The sequence below is a fragment of the Chiloscyllium punctatum genome, chromosome 7 (assembly GCF_047496795.1).
Source record: "Chiloscyllium punctatum isolate Juve2018m chromosome 7, sChiPun1.3, whole genome shotgun sequence".
NCBI classification, from domain to species: Eukaryota; Metazoa; Chordata; class Chondrichthyes; order Orectolobiformes; family Hemiscylliidae; genus Chiloscyllium; species Chiloscyllium punctatum.
In genome coordinates, this window is record NC_092745.1 from 130,488,483 (window position 1) to 130,501,562 (window position 13,080).

Below are 13,080 nucleotides of genomic sequence, written 5' to 3' on the forward strand. Positions count from 1 at the left end.
AACAGAGCCACGGAGTTGTTAATCACAATCTATCCACACAATAATCTCTTTACCTGACAAACCCAATGTTCACGCAACTATAGTGCTCACGAAACATCACTTGTTTATATAAAACAAAAGGCACACACAGTTTCTCCTTTGGTTCTTTGTGGATGTTGCTGGTAAGGCCAGCAAGGATTATTCACCCTGATCCAGGTCTGACAGGTACCTGCTGGTTCTGGCATGCGGTCTCACCCCATACCCAGACCAGGTAGCAAGTTTGGTTCCTTGTTGATGATCCAGTTGGGTTTTATGGGGGAGTGGGTTATCAAGAGAAGGGCTTATGCCCAAAACGTTGATTCTCCTTCTCCTTTGATGCTGCCTGACCCGCTGCGCTTTTCCAGCAACACATTTTTAAGCTCTGATCCCCAGCATCTGCAGTCCTCACTTTCTCCTGTAATTTTGTCCAAACTCCATGCAGTTGTTACTGTCTCAGATCTTGTGACCCCAAAACATGAGCTCATGACCATCGACCCCCACCACCCATTCAAAGGAAACATCCTCTCTACATCTAACCTGTCAAGACCCTTCAGGGTCTTATATGTTTCAAACAGGTATGTGTAGTTCAACAAAGGTTCCTTATGCTGTTCCTGGAATGAAAGCAGAGTGGGTTTATTTTCTGATTCATTGACAGGATGTGCCAGAATGTATTGCCCAACCCGGTTGGTAAGAGTCAACCACATTGCTGTGGGTCTGGAGTCACACATAGGCCAGACCAGATAAGTATGGTAGCTTTCCTTCTCTGAAAGACATTAGTAAACCAGATGGGTTTTGCACCAGTAAATGAAGGGGAATGGGTCTGGATGGGTTACTTTTCGGAGGGTCGGTGTGGACTTGTTGGGCTGAAGGGCCTATTTCCACACTGTAGGGAATCTAATCTAATCTAATCCTTCCATGCTGCCATTTTGTTTGTATTTCACCATCTACCAGACTGGGATGTGAACCCATATCCCCAAGAACATTAGTCTAGAGTTACTGGCTTGCTCACCCAGTGACATGACCGCCATCTCCCGCCTGGAAAGCCAGGTCTAGATTTCCTAGAGGTTAGAAATCTGTGAGATATTCTAGTTGAAACAGACCAAATCCTTTAAGGGGATCCACATTGTGGATTATGTGAAAATGTTTTCCCCTGCTTATGGAAATTAAAGTTAAGAAGAAACGTCATCACATTGAATAGAAAATGAAAAAAAACACTTTATTGAAAAGATTGTGAGTCTTGGAAATATTTTTTTTATTTCATGTATTGGCTTTATATTTTTTTAGATTAGATTACTTACAGTGTGGAAACAGGCCCTTCGGCCCAACAAGTCCACACCGACCCACCCCCACCCAGACCCATTCCCCTACACCTAACACTATGGGCAACTTAGCTTGGGCCAATTCACCTAAACTGCATATTTTTGGACTGTGGGAGGAAACCGGAGCACCCGGAAGAAACTCAAGCAGACACGTGGAGAACGTGCAAACTCCATACAGTCACCCGAGATTGGAATCAAACGCAGGACCCTGGCACTGTGAGGCAGCAGTGCTAACCACTGAGCCACCATGCCACCCTTGGTCAATGGTTGGGTATTAAAGAAATTGTAGGATCCAGGGATGGAGTGAGAAGATATAGTGGAGGCAGATGATTAGAAATAGGAACTGCAATGGGCCCATTCAAAGTCTGGTTTCTCCATCAACAAGACTATGGTCAGTTTTCATCTTCCCAAAGACCAAGTGTTCACACAATGGGCCAAATTGATTTTTGACTGTATTACAAGGTGCGATAACACCAACAATTGAAGGAAGCAATCACTTACCCAGAACTGTCACAATGGTCTTTATCAGCTTCATCGGCATTTTGTTGCGTTTGATGGAGCCAGTAGTGTGAGACATCAAATTCAAGGTTTTCTTTCTGACGTAGATATAAATCCGCAGATATATTATTACAACAAAGCCAAGCATGAAGAGGTTAAATAGAGCCCAGAATATCAGGAAACTCCTGCTGTAAATGGGGGCCAGTGACGAACAGGTGCTGATGTCACAGATACAATTCCACCCCATGTTGGGGATGGTAGCCATGAAGACCGCAGTTCCCCAGATAACCAGGACCAGGAGAGTGACCCGACGTTTTGATAGGCTGCTGTGGAGTCTCATCTTGATGACAGAGAGGTAGCGTTCGATGGCAATTACCAGCAGGCTGTACAGTGATGCACAGAAGCTCACGTTCAGTAGCGCCTCACGCAGCAGGTAGCGATGCACTGTCAGTGTCCTCGAAACTGGGCCCGTGTTAAACATCAGGAAGACGTACGCCAGGCTGGCAAAAATGTCAGCAGACGCAAGATTGGCGAGCAAGTAGAAGAAAGGGAAATGGAACCGACGGTTGCGTATCACAGCGATTACGATCATGGTGTTACACAGGAAGATAAACAGGCAGCAAACTATACCAAAACCCAAGCCCAGGTAATAGCGGACGCTCCATTCCTGTACCTCTGAGCTCGTCGTGAGATTGTAGAAAAAGTTCATTGTTTTGTTATAGTGGCAGGTCACCATCTTCCCTTCCAACTTAATGTCTGTAAAAGGAGAGAATGTAAATAAAATAAATATCCAGGCCGCTGGAAAAGCTCCAACAGTAATTTGTCGGACACATTTAGCAGTAGACAAAGTCCCTTCAGTAAACAGGAAACCTCGTGCCATTTAAATGGCAAGAAGGAGAACTGAGCTTTAGCACAAAACTGTTACACTGGCCATGCCTTAGGGAGTGAGAGTGTGTGTGTGTGTGGTATTGGGTGGGGGAGAGGTAGCGAGTGTGTCAGTGTGTGGGGAGGGGAGTGTGTTAGTGTGTGTAAGGGGGACGGTGTCTATGTATGTGGGGGGGAGTGTCTGTGTGTGGGGGGAGGGCAGTGTGTCTGTGTGTGGGGGGAGGGGAGTCTGTCTGTGTGTGGGGGGAGGGCAGTGTGTCTGTGTGTGGGGGGAGGGGAGTGTGTCTGTGTGTGGGGGGAGGGGAGTCTGTCTGTGTGTGGGGGGAGGGCAGTGTGTCTGTGTGTGGGGGGAGGGGAGTCTGTCTGTATGTGGGGGGAGGGGAGTGTGTCTGTGTGTGGGGGGAGGGGAGTCTGTCTGTGTGTGGGGGAGGGGAGCGTGTCTGTGTGTGGGGCGGGGAGTGTGTCTGTGTGGGGGGGGGAGGGGAGTCTGTCTGTGTGTGGGGAAGAGGGGAGTGTGTCTGCGTGGGGGGAGGGGAGTGTGTCTGTGTGTGGGGGAGAGGAGTCTGCCTGTGTGTGGGGGGGAGGGGAGTGAGTCTGCGTGGGGGGAGGGGAGTGTGTCTGTGTGTAGGGGGAGGGGAGTGTGTCTGTGTGGGGGGAGGGAAGGGAATGTGTCTGTGTGTGGGGGGGAGGGGAATGTGTCTGTGTGTGGAGGGGAGGGGAGTGTGTCAGTGTGTAGGGGGAGGGGAATGTGTCTGTGTGGGGGGGAGGGGAGTGTGTCTGTGTGTGGGGCAGGGAGTGTGTCTGTGTGGGGGGAGAGGAGGGGAGTGTGTCTGTGTGTGGGGGGAGAGGAGGGGATTGTGTCTGTGTGTGGGGGGGAGGGGAGTGTGTCTGTGTGTGGGGGGAGGGAAGTGTGTCTGTGTGTAGGGGGAGGGGAGTGTGTCTGTGTGTGGGGTGGGGAGTGTGTCTGTGTGGGGGTAGGGAGGGGAGTGTGTCTGTGTGGGGGGGAGGGGAGTGTTTCTGTGTGGGAGGAGGGGAGTATGTCTGTGTGTGTGGGGGGAGGGGAATGTGTCTGTGTGGGGGGGAGGGGAGTGTGTCTGTGTGGGGGGGAGAAGAATGTGTCTGTGTGGGGGGAGGGAAGGGAATGTGTCTGTGTGTGGGGGAGGGGAGTGTGTCTGTGTGGGGGGAGAGGTGTGTGTCTGTGTGGGGGGGGAGGAGTGTGTCTGTGTGTGGGGGGAGGGAGGGGAATGTGTCTGTGTGTGGGGGGAGGGGAGTGTGTCTGTGTGTGGGGCGGGGAGTGTGTCTGTGTGGGGGGGAGGGGAATGTGTCTGTGTGTGGGGGGAAGAGAATGTGTCTGTGTGGGGGGGAGGGGAGTGTGTCTGTGTGTGGGGAGAGGGGAGTGTGTCTGTGTGTGAGGGGGAGGGGAGTGTGTCTGTGTGTGGGGGAGGAGAATGTGTGTGGGGGGGAGGGGAGTGTGTGTGTGGGGCGGGGAGTGTGTTTGTGTGGGGGGAGGGGAATGTGTCTGTGTGTGTGGGGAGGGAGGGGAGTGTGTCTGTGTGTGAGGGGAGGGGAATGTGTCTGTGTGTTGGGGGGAGGGAGGGGAGTGTGTCTGTGTGTGGGGGGAGGGGAGTGTGTCTGTGTGTGGGGGGAGGGGAATGTGTCTGTGTGTGGGGGGAGGGAGGGGAGTGTGTCTGTGTGTGAGGGGAGGGGAGTGTGTCTGTGTGTGGGGCAGGAGTGTGCCTATGTGTGGGGGGAGGGGAGTGTGTCTGTGTGTGGTGGGGGCTCGTGTATCTGAGTGTGTGGGTTGGGGGAGCATATGGTGTGTCAGGGGCGATGTCTGTGATTGAAATTGGAGGATATCCCTCCTGTGGTTCTTGTTCATCAAACACAGAGGGAGAACATGAAACTTACATTAGAGTTTTATCCTCTTCATAGTGCATTTGCATACTTACATCTCCCTGTTTCTGCAGTGAATGTCAGTCTAGGGCAAGATGTAAAATCAGCCCTTGATATGTTTGAGAATATCCAGGCTTCAAAAAGGAAACTAGAGTGCTATGGGGGTTCTAGTGTTTCTGTTCTTTTCCTTTATCCTGAACTGATGATAAGTAAAATTAATGCAGTACACACATTCCAGGCAATGACTATCTTCAACAAGAGCAGGTCTGGCCATCTCTCCTTGATGTTCAACAGTATCACTGGATCCACCACCACTAGCAATGTGTGGAGTCACCCTTGACCAGAAACCCATCAGCAAGAAGGAGCCAGTCTTGGACTGGGTGTTCTGCAACGGGAAACTCACTCCTGACTCCCCAAAGCCTGTCCACCATCAACAAGACACATGTTGGAGTGTGATGGAATACTCCCCACTTGCCTGGATGGGTGCACCTCCAACAAGAAGGATATGTGTGTGTTTGGGAAACAATGCATAAGTGTGGGTGTATATTGAGAGATAGAGTTTGTGTGACAGAGAGAAGGACGGAGGGATTGTGAGTGTGTGTGTGAATGTGAGTGTGTGTGTGAGTGTGCGTGTGTGTATGCGCGAGTGTATGTGTGTGTGTTTATATGTGAGTGTGTGTGCGTTTAGGAGACAGTGTGTGACAGAGAGATTGCAGGTGTAAGAGTGCATGCATGGTATTTGAAAGACAGAGTGTGTGTATTTGATAGACAGGTACAGTTTATGTGTGAGACAAATGGAGAGAGAGAGAGAGAATGTGTGTGTTTGGGCGACAGACAGCGTGTGTGTAACAGAACGAGAGAGAGTGTGGGGCTGGGCATGTGAGTGTGTGTGTGTGTGTGAGTGTTGGGTGTGTGTGTGTGTGTGAGAATGTGTGTGTGAGAGTGTGTGAGTGTGTGTGTGAATGTGTGTGTGTGAGTGTTGGGTGTGTGTGTGTGTGTTTATGCGTGTATGTGTGAGAGAGTGTTTGTGTGTGAGAGTGTCTGTCTGTGTCTGTGTCTCTGTGTGTGTGTGAGTGTGTGTATATGTGTGTGTAAGAGTGTGTGTGTGTGTGAGTGTATATGTGTGTGTGAGTGTGTCTGTGTGTGAGAGTGTCTGTGTGTGTGTGTATATGTGTGTGTGAGAGTGTGTGTGTGTGTGAGTGTCTGTGTGTGTGTTTGTGTGTGTGAGTGTGTGTGTGTTTGTGTGTGTGTGTGTGTATATGTGTGTGTGAGAGTGTGTGTGTGTGTGTATATGTGTGTGTGAGTGTTTGTGTGTGTGTTTGTGTGTGTGTGTGTGTGTGTGTTTGTGTGTGTGTGTGTATATGTGTGTGTGAGAGTGTGTGTGTGTGAGTGTGTATATGTGTGTGTGAGTGTGTATATGTGTGTGTGAGTGTCTGTGTGTTTGTGTGTGTGTGTGTGTGTATATGTGTGTGTGAGAGTGTGTGTGTGTGTGTATATGTGTGTGTGAGTGTCTGTGTGTGTGTTTGTGTGTGTGTGTGTGTGTTTGTGTGTGTGTGTGTATATGTGTGTGTGAGAGTGTGTGTGTGTGAGTGTGTATATGTGTGTGTGAGTGTGTATATGTGTGTGTGAGTGTCTGTGTGTGTGTGTGTGTGTATGTGTGTTTCAGAGATAGAGCTTGACACTAACCAGAACAGCACTTCCCATCCACAAGCATCCATTCCCCCACCACCTAACCCTCCATTCCCTCACTCCCTGACACTCCATAGTAGCAGTATGTACCAGCTTTGCAGTAATTCACCAAGGTTCCTGAGACAGCACTTTCTAAACTCATGACTTGTCCTAGAAGGACAAGAGCAGAAGATGTGGGAAACACCATCGCCTAGGAGCTCCCTGAGTCAAACAATATCTTGATTTGAAAGTCAGTGATCGCCATTTGGCGAGGTTTCTTTATTCCAGGTTGCATTGAATTCAAATCTCATCAGCGGGTTTCAAATCTCATCAGTGGGTTTCAGATTCGTGTCCTGATTACTTGCCCAGCGTCATTATTGTGGCGATGCCAACTCCCCCACCATCATGGCATTGAGGGTCTATCTGGGAAAGCCCACCAGGCCACAAGCCGATCGGGCAGTGAGGAAGACCCGGGGAAGTGGATGGGGGCAGATTCTCCAGTGGTGAGAGTTACCAGCCACAAGGCACTTAGCAATGCCCCTGGGATGTTGTGCCAATGGATTGCACCTTCCTCACCATGCCCCCCCCCCAAACCCAGTCTCCCAGCACCGTAGAGTACCCAGGTTAGTGACACAGGGAAGGGTTTCAGGTTCGGGAGCTGATTGCCTTTAATTCCCTGACTCCCTGGTCCTGAGGTGACACTGAGCCAGTTGGCCAGGCTGTATAGCATCAGCCATTTGCCTGCAACTCTGGAGCTGTTTCATTCACTTGTGGGACACGGGCATCACTGGCTGGGCCAGCATTTATTACCCATTCCTACTTGCCCTTGAGAAGGTGGGGGTGAGCTGCCTTCTTGAACTGCTGCAGTCCATGTGCTGTGGGTAGCCCAACAATGCCGTTAGGGAGGGGATTCCAGGATTTTGACCCAGAAACACTGAAGGAACGGCAATATATTTCCAAGTCAGGATGGTGAGTGACTCAGAGGGGAACTTACAGGGAGTGGTGTTCCCCTATATCTGCTGCCTTTGTCCTTTTGGATGGATGTGGTCATGGGTTTGGAATGGGTTGTCTCAGAAAATGCTGCAGGATTGAAGGTAATTGGCTTCTGGCTGCCCTTTTGAACCCAAGACCTACTCACTTGGATGCTAATGGTCACACAGTATAATTTTAGAAAGACCACTTCTCAAGACAAAACCATCAAACTCAGGAATGGTCATTCATATCATGTTCTACTCTGAGATTCAGCTATTTGCACCCAACCACAAGAATTTTAACATCATAATTATCTCATGTGAAAGCTGAAAGTGATAACCCGGGATAGTAAACTACACACATTGAATTACTATGCTCCAGAATGCATTCCCTGAAAGGAATTTCAGACACATTCTGTGGTAACATTTAAGAGATTGGATAAACTTTCAAAAAGGAAATCTTTTGAGGACCACAGTGATGGGAAGGCTCCTTCAGAGATGGGCTGAATGACCTCATTCTGAGTCACATCATTTTCTGGTGCCATGACAGGTCAGCACATCAATAAGTTTGGAATGATGGCAAAATGTTTGCCTTTCAATAGGAACTGTTTCAAAAGAGCTTTGCATAATGTAGCTGTGAGAGGGTGAGATCAGAGAGAACAGCCAAATATCATAAAATCTTTTGCATTTCAAAGTAATCCATGGAATGCAATTCTTTGAAATATTTGTGAGAGATGTGATAGGGAGCTACGTGCACGTTCCTGCAATATGCCTTTATCTTGGTCTGATGTTGAACATTATATGCAAAGTTTACACTATATTCTCTCTAAGATTGTGAAAGAAAATACTCACAAAGACAATCTGAAATGTCACAAAAATATACATGAAAATTGGAATCACGTACAAGCAACAATAAGTACTTCTCCCAAAGATTCCACGTATCATAGAGAGCTCTTCATCTCTGTAAAGACATTTAAGAAGGAGTTATAATCCCTGTAAGATTTTTAGATAATAAAACACAGCCCAGCATTTCACATTGTTTCCAGATAAATCTGAAGAAATGGAATGATCAGCTTTTCAAAATGTGGAGGTGCGGTGTTGGACTGGGGTGGACAAAGTCAGAAGTCACACAATACCAGGTTAAAGTGCTGCACTTTTCTCAGGTTCACCTGTGCTTTGAAAGCTTGTGATTTCAAATAAACTTTTTAGACTATACCTTGGTGTCAACTGACTTCAGTTTTTCACAGCAAGACAGTAACTGGAGGAAAGAATGTAGATGACAGGATGGGTCCAACAGGTTAATCACTCACAATCACCAACACAACTCAGCCAATGACACACCATTAGATCAGATTAGATTAGATCACTTACAGTGTGGAAACAGGCCCTTCGGCCCAACAAGTCCACACCGCCCCGCCGAAGCGCAACCCACCCATACCCCTACATTTACCCCTTCCTAACACTACGGCCAATTTAGCACGGCCAATTCACCTGACCTGCACATTTTTGGACTGTGGGAGGAAACCGGAGCACCCGGAGGAAACCCACGCAGACACGGGGAGAATGTGCAAACTCCACACAGTCAGTCGCCTGAGGCGGGACCTTATTCTCAGTAATCTGTCATCATACATCAGTGCAAAAGCTCTCCGTTAGTGTTGAACAAGTTAAGATCGAGGTCATCAGGAGTGTCATTCCTGATGAAGGGCTTTTGGCGAAACGTCGATTCTCCTGCTCCTCGGATGCTGCCTGACCTGCTGCGCTTTTCCAGCACCGCACTCCCGACTCTGATCTTCAGCATCGGCACTCCTCATTTTCTCCTAAGGTCAAGATCTGGTCAATTCGTCTATTTTGTTTTTCAGGAACGTATATCATATGAAGAATTTGCAAGATTCTCCTGAGAACTCACTGTGATTCAGGAAGATGCTTTTATAAAGAGGGGTCATTGTGCCCAAAACGATAACTCTGACATCTCTCCCCACAGATGCTGCCAGACCTGTTGAGCTTTCCAAGCGATTTCTGTTTTTGTTTCTGATCTCCAGCATCTGCCCTGGGTCTATGCTGCTTAACCATCATCACCGAGGATATGTCACTGAGCAAAGGTAAGAGGGATAGGTGCCTGGAGGAGTCGCTGGAAAATACGGCCATCCTTTTCCCTATAGACAACCACAGGACACCACCCAGCCAGAGTTAACCTGGACACAGATTCCAGCCTGGGTTAGTGTGGACAATGTGAAGTGTGGTCAGTGTGGACAGTGAGAACAGTGTGGTCAGCGTGGATAGTGTGGTCAGTGTGGATAGTGTGGTCAGTATGGACAGTGTGTTCAGTGTGGATAGTGTGGTCAGTGTGTACAGTGTGGTCAGTGCGGACAGTGTGGTCAGCGTGGATAGTGTGGTCAGTGTGGTCAGTGTGGACAGTGTGGACAGTTTGGTCAGTGTGGATAGTGTGGTCAGTGTGGACAGTGTGTTCAGTGTGGTCAGTGTGGTCAGTGTGGTCAGTGTGGACAGTGTGGACAGTGTGGTCAGTGTGGACAGTGTGGACAGTGTGGACAGTTTGGTCAGTGTGGATGGTGTGGTCAGTGTGGACAGTGTGGACAGTGTGGACAGTTTGGTCAGTGTGGATAGTGTGGTCAGTGTGGACAGTGTGATCAGTGTGGATAGTGTGGATAGTGTGGAAAGTGTGGTCAGTGTGGACAGTGTGATCAGTGTGGATAGTGTGGTCAGTGTGGTCAGTGTGAACAGTGTGGTCAGTGTGGATAGTGTGGTCAGTGCGGCCAGTATGGATAGTGTGGACAGTGTGGTCAGTGTGGACAGTGTGGACAGTGTGGTCAGTGTGGATAATGTGGTCAGTGTGGTCAGTGTGGACAGTGTGGACAGTGTGGACAGTATGAACAGTGTGGTCAGTGTGGTCAATGTGGACAGTGTGGTCAGTGTGGACAGTGTGAAGAGTTTGGTCAGTGTGAACAGAGTGGACCGTGAGAACAGTGTGGTCAGTGTGGTCAGTGTGGTCAGTGTGGCCAGTGTGGTCAGTGTGGCCAGTGTGGACAATGTGGATAGTGTGGACCGTGTGGTCAGTGCGATCAGTGAGGGAAGTAGGAACAGTGTGGTCAGTGTGGACAGTGTGGTCAATATGGACAGTGTGGTCAGTGTGGACAGTGTGGTAAGTGTGGTCAGTGTGGTCAGTGTCGTCAGTGTCGACAATGTGGATAGTGTGGACAGTGTGGTCAGTGTGGATAGTGTGGTCAGTGTGGTCAGTGTGGACAGTGTGGACAGTGTGGACAGTGTGGTCAGTGTGGTCAATATGAACAGTGTGGACAGTGTGGTCAGTGTGGACAGTGTGAAGAGTTTGGTCAGTGTGAACAGTGTGGACCGTGAGAACAGTGTGGTCAGTGTGGTCAGTGTGGTCAGTGTGGCCAGTGTGGTCAGTGTGGTCAGTGTGGACAATGTGGATAGTGTGGACCGTGTGGTCAGTGCGATCAGTAAGGGCAGTAGGAACAGTGTGGTCAGTGTGGACAGTGTGGTCAATATGGACAGTGTGGTCAGTGTGGACAGTGTGGTAAGTGTGGTCAGTGTGGTCAGTGTGGTCAGTGTCGTCAGTGTGGACAATGTGGATAGTGTGGACCATGTGGTCAGTGCGGTCAGTGAGGGCAGTAGGAACAGTGTGGTCAGTGTGGACAGTGTGGTCAATATGGACAGTGTGGTCAGTGTGGACAGTGTGGACAGTGTGGTAAGTGTGGTCAGTGTGGTCAGTGTCGTCAGTGTGGACAGTGTGGTCAGTGTGGTCAGTGTGGTCAGTGTGGTCAGTGTGGACAGTGAGGACAGTAGGAACAGTGCGGTCAGTGTGAACAGTATGAACAGTGTGATCAGTGTGGACAGTGTGGTCAGTGTGGTCAGTGTGGACAGTGTGGTCAGTGTAGTCAGTGTGAACAGTTTGGTCAGTGTGGTCAGTGTGGACAGTGTAGTCAGTATGGACAGTGTGGTCAGCGTGGACAGTGTGGTCAGTGTGGTCAGTGTGGTCAGTGTGGTCAATATGGACAGTGTGGTCAGTGTGGTCAGTGTGGACAGTGTGGACAGTGTGGTCAGTGTGGACAGTGTGGTCAGTGTGGTCAGTGTGGACAGTGTGGTCAATGCGCACAGTGTGGTCAGTGTGGTCAGTGTGGACAGTGTGGTCAGTGCGCACAGTGTGGTCAGTATGGACAGTGTGGTCAGCGTGGACAGTGTGGTCAGTGTGGTCAGTGTGGCCAGTGTGGTCAGTGTAGACAGTGTGGTCAGTGCGCACAGTGTGGTCAGTGTGGTCAGTGTGGACAGTGTGGTCAGTGCGCACAGTGTGGTCAGTATGGACAGTTTAGTCAGTGTGGTCAGTGTGGTCAGTGTGCACAGTGTGGTCAGTGTGGACAGTTTAGTCAGTGTGGACAGTGTGGACAGTGTGGTAAGTGTGGTCAGTGTGGTCAGTGTCGTCAGTGTGGACAGTGTGGTCAGTGTGGTCAGTGTGGTCAGTGTGGTCAGTGTGGACAGTGTGGTCAGTGTGAACAGTGTGGTCAGTGCGATCAGTGAGGACAGTAGGAACAGTGCGGTCAGTGTGAACAGTATGAACAGTGTGATCAGTGTGGACAGTGTGGTCAGTGTGGTCAGTGTGGACAGTGTGGACAGTATGGTCAGTGTGAACAGTTTGGTCAGTGTGGTCAGTGTGGACAGTGTAGTCAGTATGGACAGTGTGGTCAGCGTGGACAGTGTGGTCAGTGTGGTCAGTGTGGTCAGTGTGGTCAGTGTGGTCAATATGGACAGTGTGGTCAGTGTGGTCAGTGTGGACAGTGTGGACAGTGTGGTCAGTGTGGACAGTGTGGTCAGTGTGGTCAGTGTGGACAGTGTGGTCAGTGCGCACAGTGTGGTCAGTGTGGTCAGTGTGGACAGTGTGGTCAGTGCGCACAGTGTGGTCAGTATGGACAGTTTAGTCAGTGTGGTCAGTGTGGTCAGTGTGCACAGTGTGGTCAGTGTGGACAGTTTAGTCAGTGTGGACAGTGTGGTCAGTGTGCACAGTGTGGTCAGTGTGGACAGTGCAGTCAGTGTGGACAGTGGTCAGTATGAACAGTGTGGTCATTGTGAACAGTGTGGTCAGTGTGGTCAGTGTGGATAGTGTGGTCAGTGTGGACAGTGTGGTCAGTGTGGTCAGTGTGAACAGTGTAGTCAGTGTGGACAGTGTAGTCAGTGTCGATAGAGAAGTCAGTGTAGACAATGTGGACAGAGTAGTCAGTGTGGACAGTGTGATCAGTGTGGTCATTGTGCACAGTGTGGTCAATGTGGTCAGTGTGGTCAGTGTAGTCAATGTGGATAGTGTGGTCAGTGTGGACAGTGTGGTCAGTGTGGACAGTGTGGACAGTGTGGACAGTATGGACAGTGTGGTCAGTGTGGTCAGTGTGGACAGTGTGAACAGTGTGAACAGTGTGGTCAGTGTGATCAGTGCGGATAGTGTGGTCAGTGCGGATAGTGTGGTCAGTGTGGACAGTGTGGTCAGTGTGGACAGTGTGGTCAGTGTGGACAGTGTGGACAGTATGAACAGTGTAGTCAATCTGGATAGTGTGGTCAGTGTGGTCATTGTGGTAAGTGTGATCAGTGCGGATAGTGTGGTCAGTGTGATCAGTGCAGATAGTGTGGTCAGTGTGGACAGTATGAACAGTGTGGATAGTGTGGTCAGTGTGGACAGTATGAACAGTGTGGATAGTGTGGTCAGTGTGGACAGTGTGAACAGTGTGAACAGTGTGGTCATTGTAGACAGTGTGTACAATGTGGTCAGGGTGGATAGTGTGGTCGGTGTAGTCAGTGTAGTGAGTGTG

General features: G+C 49.6%; 1 protein-coding gene across 3 annotated transcripts in view; it reads right to left on the minus strand.

Moving 5' to 3' along the window:
• Positions 1-13,080, minus strand: part of LOC140480136 (lysophosphatidic acid receptor 3-like) — a 99,289-nt gene that overhangs the window by 56,735 nt on the left and 29,474 nt on the right. For 2 of the 3 annotated variants that reach the window (XM_072574840.1, XM_072574842.1), the window contains exons 2-3: positions 8,157-8,213; positions 1,839-2,591 (exon numbers count right to left, since the gene is read on the minus strand). In XM_072574840.1, the coding sequence (XP_072430941.1) occupies positions 1,839-2,571 (733 nt within the window). In that variant the 5' untranslated portion in view covers positions 2,572-2,591; positions 8,157-8,213. Of the gene's footprint in view, positions 1-1,838; positions 2,592-8,104; positions 8,214-13,080 lie in introns of all 3 variants that reach the window. The other variant, XM_072574841.1, reaches the window with a different exon arrangement.